The sequence below is a fragment of the Channa argus genome, chromosome 4 (assembly GCF_033026475.1).
Source record: "Channa argus isolate prfri chromosome 4, Channa argus male v1.0, whole genome shotgun sequence".
Lineage (NCBI taxonomy): Eukaryota > Metazoa > Chordata > Actinopteri > Anabantiformes > Channidae > Channa > Channa argus.
The window spans coordinates 2,671,756-2,685,939 of NC_090200.1; the positions used below are offsets into that span (position 1 = coordinate 2,671,756).

Sequence of the window (14,184 nt, forward strand, 5' to 3'; positions counted from 1 at the left end):
GTTTGATTTAAACAGCCGCCTCATAAGCTGCTTTTATGTGTGTGTGTGTGTGTGTGTGAGAGACACGGTGGAGAACTCATGTGCCTCCACCTTTTGTTTTACGACATCTTCCTTCAGGTGATAAGAAGCATTATGTGCATTTCAAGGCTGAATTTTCTTGGCTTTTAGTCTGACGTCGCTCTGCGTTTCATCTCTTCTTGCACTATTTTCTGATTCAGAAAGAACAAAACACGCTCGTGTTTATGATGGAGGAACAAGAGCAGCAATTAGTAGCACAATTAAAAAATAAATGTACTCGTGACGGCCTAATTGCTTGTTATTCCTCGGCCCCGGCTGATGACAAAGAGCGACTGGACCTTTGCATTTAAACTCTTTGAAACATTCAGACCACACTTTTGCAGCTTCGACCCATCAACATGATGCTGACATAACCCCACACTCTCTTTCCTTTATTATTATTATTATTTCATATAGTTGAGTCCTTATGCCTGTGCTGCAAAATTCATTTTGGACTCACGCACATCTGAGGAACTGTAGGTTAGTCACATTTTAGGCCCTTTGGATATTTTGGATTCATTGCAAAATACTATCAAGGAGGCGTGTGATTGGTCCTAAAAGTGTGGTCCCACCAAATACTGATTTGATTGAAGTCTTTCTGCCATTATTTCTGAGCATTCTCACTTTCTTCCTCATAACTAAAAACTTGGCCAACATGCAGCCCACCTGTCCAGATCTCAGGTAACACCACCCCCTTCCGCTGTCCTAAGGTCTCACCTGGAGCCTGTCCGAGCTGCATGCTGCTCATATCTTTCGTCAGTCCGTTGGTGTTGGGGCTCGGCATGGCGGCGCAGGTGGACACCGCGCGCGGCGGCCTCTTTCCCGGCACCTTCACCGTGGTCCTCAGCAGGTCGATCTCCTTACCGTGAACGTTCTGCATGTAGTCCTGAGAGAGGAGGGAAGATGGAGGAGTGAGGACCAGAAGCTTTGATGCACACAAGAATTAAAACATCTCAGCTGTGAACTCAAGGGATTATCCGAAAGGACAATAAATAAATACATTTTAAAAAATTTAGACTTTTTAAGGCTTTTAAGAGTTTTGAGCAGTAAAAAAAATGACAAACTGATAAAAAGAAACATTTCAAGCAACCTTATCATATTAAGTGAGTTATTTCCTAACAGAAGCAGAAGCATATTGCGTTTGCAAAACTTTAGAGTTTAAATGCAAAAAAAAAAAAAGGTAAATGTTGGATGACAAATAAAGCTTCAATTCATATAAATTCGCCATGAACTTTTGCAATTCTTAAAATAAGCGAGGAGCTAAACAGAGCTAAAGTGAATAACTGTTCTGGTAGGTGATCGTATCATCATGAATGTGTCATTCTTTGGGTGGAGGGGATTATTCTGGATCAGAAAGCTCCTAAAGTCATACAACAGAAACATAGATGCACTAATCCCTCAAAGCGGTGCTGAAGTGGCCTAACACTCGCACTGTGATTGGCTTTGTCCGTCTCCGAAAACGCGGTCGACCCCCAACGACGAGCTCTGCTCGGGTCCATCCAGGAGTGTGAATGAAACCGCGAGAAGAAGTGTTAATGACCAACAAGAGGCGCTTGTTAAAGCCACCCACTCGCCCCTCTGGAGTGTTGGCGGTGACCTGAGAGGAGCAGGGTATTGTGGGAGGTTGGCCTCCTCTTCAACATGAAGGCAACAGGGAGAAACAAAGCTTGTGCTGCCTGCTGAGCCGGATTAAAACCACTGCAAAAACAGGGAATTTATGTGCTTCTATCTTTGTGGGGACCACATTTTATTACAGCTGGACAAAAAAAAAAAAGAAAAAAAAAAGAGTTTAACAAAACAAAAGAGTGTGGACATTTGATAAAAGTCAGGCCTTTTTGTAATATCTAAATTTTGAAATTTAAAACCTTTTTTGGAAATTAATGATTCTTTTCAGAGGTGACGGAAGTTAAATACTTTTGGAACATTTTTGTAAAACACAACATATTTTAAAATTAAAAAACATAATGGGAGAGTGAGAGCATTTAGAACTGTCCTCATTTCTTCAACAGGCAGGTTTAAATTTTTGGAGAGACTACAGTAGCTTTGGGGACCCCACGGTCCCAGTGATGTTCTTTACACGTATAGAAGTTTAAATGTGTTCTCAAGTTTAATGTAAAGATAATGTCATGGGATGCAAATCACAATTTCAACCTGCTCCGAAAATGTTCTGCAACACTTGTGTGTGTCCTGAAGTGTGTATCAGCATTAACCCGACTCCAGCGTTAAATTTAAACCAACTCATCGTCCTCAGACGGCCATTTCCCAGGCTCAGGACCAGAGAAAATGTCCCCACTTTCCAGTTCCAAAGCTCTAATTGGTCCTCACAATTATAGAAGCAGGAGAACACACTCTTGTAGTCCACAGACAGAGCTATAACACACACACACACACACACACACACACATACACGCTCTCTCTCAGTGTTTCTCACCTCCCTCTGGCAGCTTGGCTGACAAAAGGCCAATTCAAAGCCAAGTGCTCTCGACGGCGTCTTAACAAGCCACCGGAGAGCCCTCGAGCCAGGGGCCTGCTGGGTAAACTCTCCACACACACACACATACACACACACCTCCGACAGATTGACCGCGGTAATTGAGCCTCCATTTGCATCGGAGAGCTTTCATCATCGGCCTGATCGTCCACGCCGTGCAGCGGCGTCCAGGACGGATGTGTGTATCGACCGAACACACTGACGACAGGTGGTGTGCGTGTGAGAGAAAATGTATCTGCATTTATCAGTTGATGAGCGTCGGAGAAAGAAAGTGTGTTATAGCTGTTTGAGTGTGTGCGTACGCACGAGCTGAATAGTGCTGACACTGCGGGGATACATAAATCTATAAAGAGCGCGCTCGCCCCAAACACAATCGATGGATGAAGAGACGGCAGCAGATAAAGGAGGAGAAGAAGAAGCAGCAGCAGCTCTGTGGTCAGACAGGAAATATCAGCAAAGTGATGAGGATGACTGAGCTGTAGAAATGGATAAAAGAGACAGTGGAGCCCCCCACTGAAGTTCTCAACAACGTCCAAAATTAACAAATTATCGCTGGCCCTCAGTTCCTAAAGCACAAAAAGACATTTCCCTTGATTTAGTTCGAATAAAACATTCAGAATAGGGTTGAACTGAAGCGTGTCAGGTAAACTCCACCCAGGAGGCCGTCGGTGCAAACGGCTTCCTACAAGCTAAATGGACAAAATATGTGATTATCTGACTAATATCTTCATTTATCACAAAGCCCAACAGGACTTGTGACATTTGACGCCGCAATACAAAGTTGTTGGCAGATTGTAACTTATCACAGGTATTTGTCAATGTTAACACAACTTTCACTTTCTTTAATTACAAACTTAACAAGATATTAAAATTGATTGTTTATGCCCTGACATTTTATACAGTTGTTCGCTCCAACTCTAAACGTACAAAAACATGTAGACATTTGCCTCCATTATGTTTCACGACAAGATACTTTTTATTGAAAAACGTTTTAAGGCACCGGAGGTTTTTTTTGTGTGTAGTCTTTTATTGTGGAGTTCACACAATACAGTTGCTGTGTTTAGTGTATTAGTGCTTATGTACTTTTTAAATTTAAAATAAGCAGTGTTCTATATTAAATATTAATTTATAACTGCTTTGAAAGTAATTAACACTTCATTATGCCTATGCTTTCATTTTGTTGCTGAAAGCTCATTTGTTTTGAGACCAGTGTTTCAATAACAGGAGAACTGAAATAATGAGCTGAGTAATTGAATATCGAGTTAAAACAATTGGAAAATTAAACCAAAATTTATATCAGTAAAGATGAATAAAAGTGCAGGTTACAGTGCTTTCATGCTGGATTTATTTGATTTGTTTTTATCTCCTGTGTACGTCAGTATTCATCTGCAACAGAGCTTCACTAACTGTCTGAGCGGTTTTAACACAGTACCACAATTACTTTTTTAATATTTTGTAACAGATTTAAAGCACATTAAAAACTGTCCTGCAGCCGACTGTTTAGCTCAGAATGAAAGATACTATGTGCATGGAGGTGGCTGGCAGAAATATAGTTTTGCATATGGAGGAGCTTGTGGTCTATTTAGCATTTTTCTTATATTAGTACTTGGAAAATGGTAAACACACATAATCTGACCACAATACACCACAAACTTTCGGAGCTACGAATGTGAAAACAGGAGAAAATGAAAAGTCTTACAGTGTTTGTTGAGGGAAATTGAGATTCTAAATTGTTGGTTTCATTGCAGCAGACAGTGCAATGGTTTCTGTGGCTCTGTGTGTCGCCTAAAGACACTTATGAACAGGAGGAGCTGATGATGGCCTGATCTACCACCTGATCCACAGCCGCGTCCAAAGAGAATGAATGTACACGCGTTTGCGGGCCAAGAGGCATCAGGACACACTGCTCTCCTCAGTCCTTCACAAGCATTTTTGAAAATGATTTTCTGTCTGTCAACAACTCTCACAGTTCCGAACCACAGCAAGACAAGAGGAGATTAATTGCTCTCTCGCCTTTTTTTGGCCTGATCTTCATCTCTTCAGATGAGACTTTTCTTGCCAATTATGTGGCATCTATTGCCATCCACTTAATTAGCGACATTAATGTGATTTCTTTGCACATAGTCGGGCAATTAGCAAGCGCTGATTGAGTTTCATTCGATTAGCCTCCGCAAACACGCTAATTGACGCCGGAGCTGCAGATGCAACGCACTCAGGAAAACCTGGCTTTTTGACGCTGGAGGGGGTTTGTGTGTGTTGATGTGTTAAGTGATGAGTTTTAACACTAATTTACTGCTTCAGCTGCTCTAATTGGTGATGGACGTGTGCAGTTTGGTGAAGTGTTTCAACACGACCAAGTGTGGAACCATCTCAGCCAGGAGCTTCAAACCCACAACCTCTGGCTCCAGCTGTGCCTTGCACAAGGACGCTGGGGGTTCAATCGTCAACTGAAACACTTCCTGTTTCCAGCTCCTTAAGTGTGACGATGTACTGTTCTTTTTGGTCTTATGTAACAGCTAACTCTTTGTGGGACAGTTGAATATGATGCTCTTTGCAGTGGAGAACCATGAAAGAATTTTCAGTACAAACATGAACAACTGGCAGTTTGCTTGGTTGCAACTTTCATGTGTGTCTTATTTTGTCATTGAGACATAAACTGACTTGAAGACAATGAGCAGTGAAAGACACATAAATACAGCCAAAAATGTCAGGAAGTAGGAAAATGTTCTCTAAAAATCTCTAATAAAAGATAATCACACGTTTTGACTGAGAGACAGATCAAAACCAGTAGTTTAGAAAGTATTTTGATCCTTTACTGAAGTAAAAGGACTAATTCGAGCATGTAAAAGTACTTTGTTGCAAGTAAAAGTCAAGAGTAGAAAATTGTTACTTACTTACTTGTAAAGCCTAATAAAACTACAGGTACTTAAAGCAGAAGACCGTCAGAGGCATTTTACTCTTGTTGGTAGACGTCACAGTTACTGACAAACATTTTTTTTTAGTAAGTTTAGTAAGTGAAACGATTAAAATAATCCCAGGAAACAACATAAAACAATCCTACACTTGATACAATATGTAGTTATTATGTGACTTAACTGTAACACAGCAAAGCAACTCATTGTTTTGGCACATTTATAAATAATGTTACATTTTTAAAAAGTGCTTCATGTTTTATAAGCAATTTATAGGTCTGGTTTGCAAAAAATCCTAATCTGCAGATTGATGAAGTAGCATTCAATAAACAAACTTCAAACCCAAAGACAGTTAGTTTGAATGAGACACAACAGATTCAAGCAAAACATATTCACATTTAGGAAGCTGTTAGCAGCTGATAGTTAACGGTTTGAAGTCACATTCTGTTCATCACAAAAGTTCCTGATTCATTTCCTGTTGACAGAATGATGACTTCTTAATTAACCTCCAAACGTCCCTGCTAGTTTTGACGAGTTCATTTTAAATTCAGCAACAGTATAAGGATGATTAAGAAAAACACACAAACTGGGTACATCACATCTTCACATCAGATGTAGTTAATGTCACACAAAATACGTTTATGAAATGTGTTGGATCATTTTACTCCTGTAGATTAAAAATTCGATGGTGTAAGTGGGAAAAACCTGAAGAACGTGGAGAAAGGCTGTCGATAGTAACAGAGCCAGCTTTGATATGAAGCACAGAACAAGAGAGTGATGGAGAATAAGTCTGTGTGTGTGTGTGTGTGTGTGTGTGTGTGTGTGTGTGTGTAATAAAGCAGCGTTGGGGCAGGATATTGTGCCAACAGGACAGAGAGCCGGGGCAATTAGCAGAGACATTACAGCTGATATTCACATCATCAACGCCGATGTGGGCAAACAGATGACGAGTCCTAATTAATACACAAGCCATCAACACACACGCACACACACACACACACACACAGGCTGGCAGAGCACTGCAGTCTAACAAGCAATCACAGTGTGTATACGTGTGTGTGTGTGTTTCTCTGGGCAAATTACACCTGGAATCCATTCTGATGCTGTTCGAGGCTCTAGACTCGGCTTTAGGGTAGAATCAGGTTTAAGGTAAAGTCAGGGGTGAGGTGCGACTTACATGCAGGCTGGGGTGGTAGGTGAGCAGCCCGTTGTCGCACAGCGTCACATACTTCTTCTTCCACTCCTTGTTGAGGGATTTTCCACTTCTCTTCAGCAGCATCCCCTGCACACAGGAAACAACAAGCACGTTTAGGAACAAATGCTCGTCCGCTTCAAACTCACTGGGACAATGTTATTTGGTTAATGAAAATGGGAACACACAGCTAGTTTAGAGTTTGCAGAGCCTGTTAACCACAACTGGATTTTACCAGATGGAATAAACATAAAAAGTGTTTGTAAATCTGCAGACAAAAAATGGCCAAACTTATGTGGACAGGTTAAACTTAGACTCCACTCTTTGGTTCTAATGCTTCCAAAGTTTGGAATTCAGGTTTCTTTAATCTGAAATTCCGAGTCTCAAATACAGTGTTATCTGGTCAGTTAAGGGCATGAAAACAAAGTGACTGGTGTTTCTCAAACTACTGACGTGTTGTCTTGAATATCTACAGAGCTGTAGCATGAATTGTTCCCTGTTTGGAAGTAAGGCGACACTTTAGTCCATATAATGCATGAGTCCGTTTTTCAGCTTTGGGGGATGTTTCATAATGTCCTACTTTTTTGATACTGCTCTGTGTGTGGAGTTAAATTATGTTCAGCCTGTGCAGCGAGGATAATGTGCTTAAAGATGCATTAAATGCACGTTCTTGTCTTCGCAAAACAACATCAGAAATCTGCTGAAAGGAGCTGGATGTAAAACAGCGCGAGGACGGCAAAGATAGAGGAAAATCAGCAGTTATTTAATTGTCGCTCTCTCTTCAGGCTTGTTAACTGTCCTCACTCTCCTACGCACATCAGCTGCGGCTGACTGACGTTTAGGCCGAGCGACTGCCCGCCCACACTTCATTTGAGCCAGATTCATTAGATGAGAGCAAGAAGGTCAAAGAGGAGGCGAGAGAGAGGGATCGAAATGGGGGAAAGACGGAGATCAAAAAGTGAAAGAGGTGGTGGTGGTGGGGGTGGGGGGATAAAACTGTCCACTGATTAGCAATTACAGCCGCGCTGCCACGCGTGTCACTTTACCGGACCTCTACAACATTAACACTCCGACAGAGGATATTAAGTCCAGCCGTGTCCAGCCGTAAAAGGAGGAAGGGTGGGGGCTAGAGGCACCACTGAAGAAGACAGGGAGGGGGGGCGGGAAGTGAGATGGACAGGCTGGCTGATGGACAGAGGCCTGCTCTCTGCTCAGCTTTCATTAAGGCGGTCAATGGTGGCGGGACAGCGCTGCAGGCCCGGTGTGACCCCCGCCGCCAGTGACGGCACATTTGGCGTAATTGGCGGTGACATAACGCCGGGAAGGAGAGCTTCAGAGTGACAGGGAGGACAGTCGAGGCGCAAAGGACGAGATACTGAGAAAAATGTCTTTACACTTTACACTGTGTCAGAAGGACAGAGAGTTATTCCTTAATAAACAGAATGAAAGACAGGAACATCACAGCTGGAACGATCCTTTGTCTGGTTTCCTTCTGGTGTCTGGAGTGTTGAGAGCTGATCAACGAGAAAAAGAAAAACGGTGCCGTGTACAGTACTGTGTATATATATATCGCAAACTACAGAGCTGCCCCTCAATTTGGGGGTTCAATCGAAAGGATGATTGTCGGACGATCTGTTCCACCCAGTGACTCCGGTCCAATGAAGTTTATGGCCTGACTTCTATCTGGTGTGTTTTTACACAGCGGTTTATTCATTTTTAGGAAGTAAACTGTTACAACTATATTTGGATCTGACACTATGTGACTGTACTGTTTGTCTTTAAAAGAATGGAAGAGAGTCATTTGAGGATTCACTCTTTCTCCACTTATGATGGCTGTGGTTTCACAAATATTGCAGCATCCACTACAAAATGGCTATTTTTTCCACATTTTTCAACAGATGACTTGCTGCAGTTTGTCACCATCATCAATGGGATTTTCAAAGGTCCGCTCGCTTTAATGGAAGTAAAACAGATTCAATCTTTTCTTTGTTGTCTTCACTTACAATTTAGTTTTCTTTACATTTTTTAGGTCACCGTGGAAACAAGAAACGGGGGTAGACATGAACGTGGTGCATACACAGGTGAACAATGTGTGGTTTATCAGCAGCTTCATGTTGGAGGACAACTCACAGACCAATCCAGAGAGGGAGGCCATAGGGGGCTAACATCAGATCCAGTAAAGAAGCCGGGTTCCTAAAGCAGCTCAAAAACAGAAACTCGCTCATTTTTTAAGTAATTCGTCACTGGTGATGAAGTCACCAGAGCTTGCCAAGTTGAAAAAATATGGTTTTCAGGATCCACAAATTGTCCAGGACAGATGTGAAGAATAAACGAGGTTTCTGAAGGAACAAAGTATGTACCTCGCTTTGAGTATGAAGGATACAGTTAAGCTCTTTGTGTCCTCAGACCTGGACATAGGTTGACTCCCTTTTCTTTAAAATGAAAACGATAAAGACCCACTGAGAGTCAACATCTACAGCGAAACCTGCTAATCTGATATAATTAGGATGAAATCTGTGGTAAATAAGGACCAGTTACAGCCAGATGATAAAAAAGAAGCAGATTATCTCATTAAAACTCAGTTCCACATGTGAGGAGCTTTGTCAGGTCATTCTTTTAATTTCAGCTCATGTCACGAGGAAGTAAAACAGACCAGTGTGTGTGTGTGTGTGTGTGTGTGTGTGTGTGTGCTGCTGCAACAACAGGGGTTCCCCACGGTGCGCTAAACGCGACTTGACGAGCTTCCTGCTGTTCTGAAGCGAAAGCTGCCGCCAGCCGTGCAGCTGTCAGGCCAGCTGATCATCCATTACTGCCTGTTAGTGAGCGAGCGGCAACATGTTTCCAGGCAGAGGGCGAGCGAGAGGCACAATGTGTGATTACATTAGGGCTGTCATCAATTAAGCTTTTTTTTTAGGTCAGCGCAGACTTGTGGGATTTTATCAGATTTAATCAATCAAAGCACTAATTTCACAGATAAATCTGCAGATTCACAACTCGAGAGATTCCGCAGACTTTTAACAACTATCTAGGGACAAGAGTTATCTGCAAAATATACCTCAAATTCAATCGATCATGTAAACTGACCTCGGGAAAAAGACCACTATGCTTTGCAAGGATCGTTACAAGCAACTTAAAGTTGGACACCAAGAATGAAATCGTAACATTTAGTTTACACTTTTTTTTTGATCTTGTAGCCATTCGAAGACCTAAGAATCAGTAAAGAGAGGATGCGTTAGTGCACCACAGTCTTTACTTATTTATTATAATTTTTTTTATCATAATGTTGTGTTCTATAAGATTTGTCACCGTCCTAACTCGATTAATGCTCAACACTATGCAACATACGTAAACAATCCTAAATTAAAGCATTAAGGCGTTAAAATCTACACATTCTCAGCAGGGAGTTTGGTGCATTTATTCCTGGTGTTTGTGCTTTACAGAGGAAAACCTACTTTCTGGTTAAATATAGTATAACAATAAAGGGCTCTGAGTGATGCTGATGGTTGAGCTCCACCACTGGAGGCCTGCATTGAACTAAACTGAGGGGTGAAACAATATTTCTCTCACTTTTCCATCCAAATCTGGTATTTGGGGAGGGAGACGTCAGCAAATTAATTTTGTCCATCCATCCTGGGGATGGCAAGCGATCGGTTTGCGCGAGGGGAAGGCTAATTGAATGCTGCATCGAAGCCCTCCTGATGGGTAATATCTTTCATTATTCACCTCCTCGGGCTTCATGACACACACACACACACACACACACACGTCGCCTCTTATTTTACCTTCGGGAAGGGGAGGGGGTGGCAGCCATGACAGCTCACAAGGTCTCCACATGGGAAAATAGATGTAGGGAGATAAATACATCCTCAAATATACTTTCTCTTCTCCGTACCAAGGCAGTTCTCCGCCCTGGTGAAGTATTGTAGGGTAGTGCTTAGGAAAAGGTCGCTAGCTTGGGGGGGCCAGAAGATGAAGTCATTTGTTAGGCATCTGAAAACGTCCAAGGGCATTAGTGAGGTTTGTGGTCTCTTCTTCAGATCAAAACAAAGAAGCACAAAGACTTGTGTTCAAGTGTATATGACCAGGGACATAGGAAAGAGGGAAACCTAAAGAAGTCTTTAGTCATATAGGAGTTAAAGATCCCCAAACATAAACTCTACCACGGACACACACACACTTTCATATTGAGGCACTTCCTCGCCTCGGTGAAGTATTGTGGTATAGTGCTTAAGAAAAGGTCGCTCGCTCGGGGGAAGCCAAAAAATGAAGTCATTCGTTAGACGACGCATCCGGATATGTTCACGGGCTCAACCCGAAGGGTCCCTGATGAATGAAAGACCGCCGCAGTCAAATGTCGTTCATGTAAGAAGAGGAAAATGATGGATGGAAGCATTGAAGGAGGAATTATGACAAAGAAACCGATGGAAAAACAGCAACTTTCTTTTTTTGCTCAATATGTGAAGTTCCTGGATTGTACAAGCTTAAAAAAATGGGCTTAAAAATGCCAAAACAAAACCAATCACTCGTCTTTAAACAACAATTACCCTTTGTGTGAATCTAAGCCCTGCTAGAAAAAAAAAAGGAACTTTTTCCATCTCTTGGTGCAGACTAATCTACTCTCTAATCACTCAATCACCCCCCTTTTTTCCCCAGACAATGGACTCTCCCCAGGCCTTTTGAAGGGACTGACAGTGCATCTTACAGGAGATACAGGGGAGGCGATATCTGTGCAAAAGACCCTCCTGAGAACAGGACCATCTCGAAGGAGTCGGGGCCCTTTTGGTTTATCAATGTCCCCAGAGAGCAGGAGGCTAAATTAGAGGTGTCACCCTCCGGAGGTTGATGGCGAGTGGGAGGGAAGCCGGACGCTCCAGATTCTATCGGGGCGCCCATCTGATCCGGCCTGGGCAGTGATCGCAGGTCATCCATCATCCGCTCCGACAGAGCGGCGAGTGTCGGTTTGTATTGAGTGTGAGATTGTAGTCAGGTCGGTGAAACGTTCACTTCTCTAAATCAGGGCTCCTCCAAGAAGACAACAAAGGAAATAAAGGACTCACTCCAGGTAAACATCGCCTTTGTGGAAAGCAGATAAAACCTTGTTACACTGGAAACGGAAACAAGTAAAGCTTCTGCATCACTGGGCTCGATTGCCATTTCTAAAAACAGCATTAAAGTAATAAAAATCACAGTAACATACATGTACAAGTTCAGACTTTTTCGAGGAGCTTTCTTTATTTCAGGTGACTTACTGAACAAGTTCTGCCGATTGCATTTCACTCTTTTGTCAATGTGCCACAGATTTGGACGGACAAAACTGTAACCTTCCATGAAAAAAAAGTACACAGTGGTCCTTTAACATGCTCCATTACGTGGTCAAAACCTTTCTTTTACACACTTAATCACATCTGCCTCACTTAGTCTCGGACCAGAGAGCTTCTAAAAAAAAGTTATCACATTATTGCTGCATTCTGAAAAAACTCAGAACGCAGAATTGTAAGTATGTTGTTTGCGGGTCGGCGAGATTATGCGCGATAGAAATTGGTATGTAGCCAACATGTTTGACTTAGTCCTTATACATGAATCCAAACATTGTCAGAGAGTAAACAGAAGACTATCTGTATCCAAAATACATTTTTCAACATTATTTTCTGTGGTTACAGTAATAAATTGAGACAACAGTACAGCTTGGCAGAGACATGTGCTTCTTAAAAGGATGATTTCTCTGAGCCACTACTAACATCCAAAACACACGTTCTGTGCAAACATCAGTCTCCATGACAAGGTCAGTGTTGATGAGGCAAGGACGGTGAAGGGCAGCCCCATGGGAGCAGGATGCAGGCCAGATTAAATAAAACACCAGAGAAGAAGAAGGGGGTTGAAGAGGAGCCGATTTATCTGATAAGAGTTCTGGGTAATTAATTAGAAACTCAATTATCCAAACCTTACTTCAGCAGTCTCAATTCATTAGCGGATGAAAACCTCGCCCCTTGCTCGGCTCCGACGCTCCGAGAGAGCCAGGATGTGAGGAAAACAAAGCTCCTCTTCCTCTGTGAGAGACCCTCAGGTCACTGCTGGTTGCTTCTGTCCAGCTTATCAACAGACGAGTGTACACAACACACACACACACACACACGTGAAACATCAAAGCAGCCACTGCAGACTCAGAGTAACACCCAAAACTGTGCAGCGCTCCGTGGAGAGCGGTGCGTCAAGGTGTAATGAGCACAATCGGAAAATGCTCTTTGATTGATGCCTGTGTTTCTTGTTTTTATTATTCCTCAAACTAAAAAGGGACGAGCCATCCCTCCAACACATCCTCCACCCTGAGACAAATCTAATTTCCAGGGGTTAGTGTGCATGACAAAAATGTCATCATGGCCAAAATGGCTCCGAGCGGTGACAACCTTTCCCAGGGAAATGATATTTTTCCAATCCGGCGGAAGGCGGATCGTGTCGCCCTCGTTAAAGCCTTGATAGCAGGTCTTTAATATTCACCGTCTTAATTAGGGCTGCAGTTAATTTCATTAAATTCTTTGGCTGCTAAATGAAGCAGATTATGAGACATCTTTTACTGCGAAGCGTGAAATTACAGCCTGCCCGCTGCCAATGGCGGGGCGAAACTAATGAATTACAGGGTAAATAACACCCGAATTAACCATCCAATTTAACTCCTTACAAAGCGCCCGGCGCCGAGGGGGGACGAGTAGACTTGTCAAAACCACCCAGCCCTGTGCTCGTCTGCAACCCCGCGAGAGGCAATTACAGCCATGACACTAATCGGCTTCTCGCAGGAAGAGGACTCTGTCCGAGGCCTTGAGACTTCTGCAAGAAGTCTGAGTCAGAGTGGAGGCACAGGAAGACACTCCAGCGTTCACTTACAGTGGGAGGTCGTCCACGTGGAGGTCAGGAGATCCATCAACTGCAGCCTCAGTGAGCAGGCAGAGTTTACTGAAATGGCCGAGTCTCTGGGTTAAGTTGTTGACATTCAAATCCAAATTGGTTGTAAAGGCACGAATCACATATTTTTCTAATTTATAGAACTTTATGTATCATGTTCCTATGACGAAAACCCAATATTAAAACAGCAACGGGGGGACGGAGCGTGCTCAAAGTGTTCCACTGCACTTTTAATAGAAGAGATGAAGCTACAGCAAAATTTTATTCCGTTATTTATTTTGATGTTTTCATTAATCTGGTTGGATAAATAAAAAACAAAACAAAAAAAAAAAAAAAAAAAATAGCCTTCCGACAAAAAAAAACCCAAATTCAAACACCTTAAACTTTAATGTGATACTGTAAATGGACAAGCTAACGCTGTGACATTGTCTTATGCTGGAAATCGGTCACATATTAGACCAAAGGGCCTGGAGAAAGTCGTTTCAGTAGTAGCAGTGGAAATACTTGGAGTTAAGGGTGCATCATTAAAGAGCACACTCTAATCAGGATATTAAACTTCTAATTAGAGTCTGTGAACCGCCACAAATGCAGCATTCAGATTCCCGCGTGGCTTGGAAAATCCACGCATCTCCATA

The 14,184-nt window shown here is 42.5% G+C and overlaps 1 protein-coding gene across 6 annotated transcripts in view; it reads right to left on the minus strand.

Moving 5' to 3' along the window:
- The window catches only part of agap1 (ArfGAP with GTPase domain, ankyrin repeat and PH domain 1), a 126,296-nt gene that overhangs the window by 34,729 nt on the left and 77,383 nt on the right, over positions 1–14,184 (minus strand). For all 6 annotated transcript variants that reach the window (XM_067499912.1, XM_067499911.1, XM_067499910.1 and 3 more), the window contains 2 exons: positions 6,638–6,742; positions 775–943 (listed from right to left, as the gene is read on the minus strand). In XM_067499912.1, coding sequence (XP_067356013.1) covers positions 775–943; positions 6,638–6,742 — 274 coding nt within the window. The remainder of the gene's footprint in view (positions 1–774; positions 944–6,637; positions 6,743–14,184) is intronic.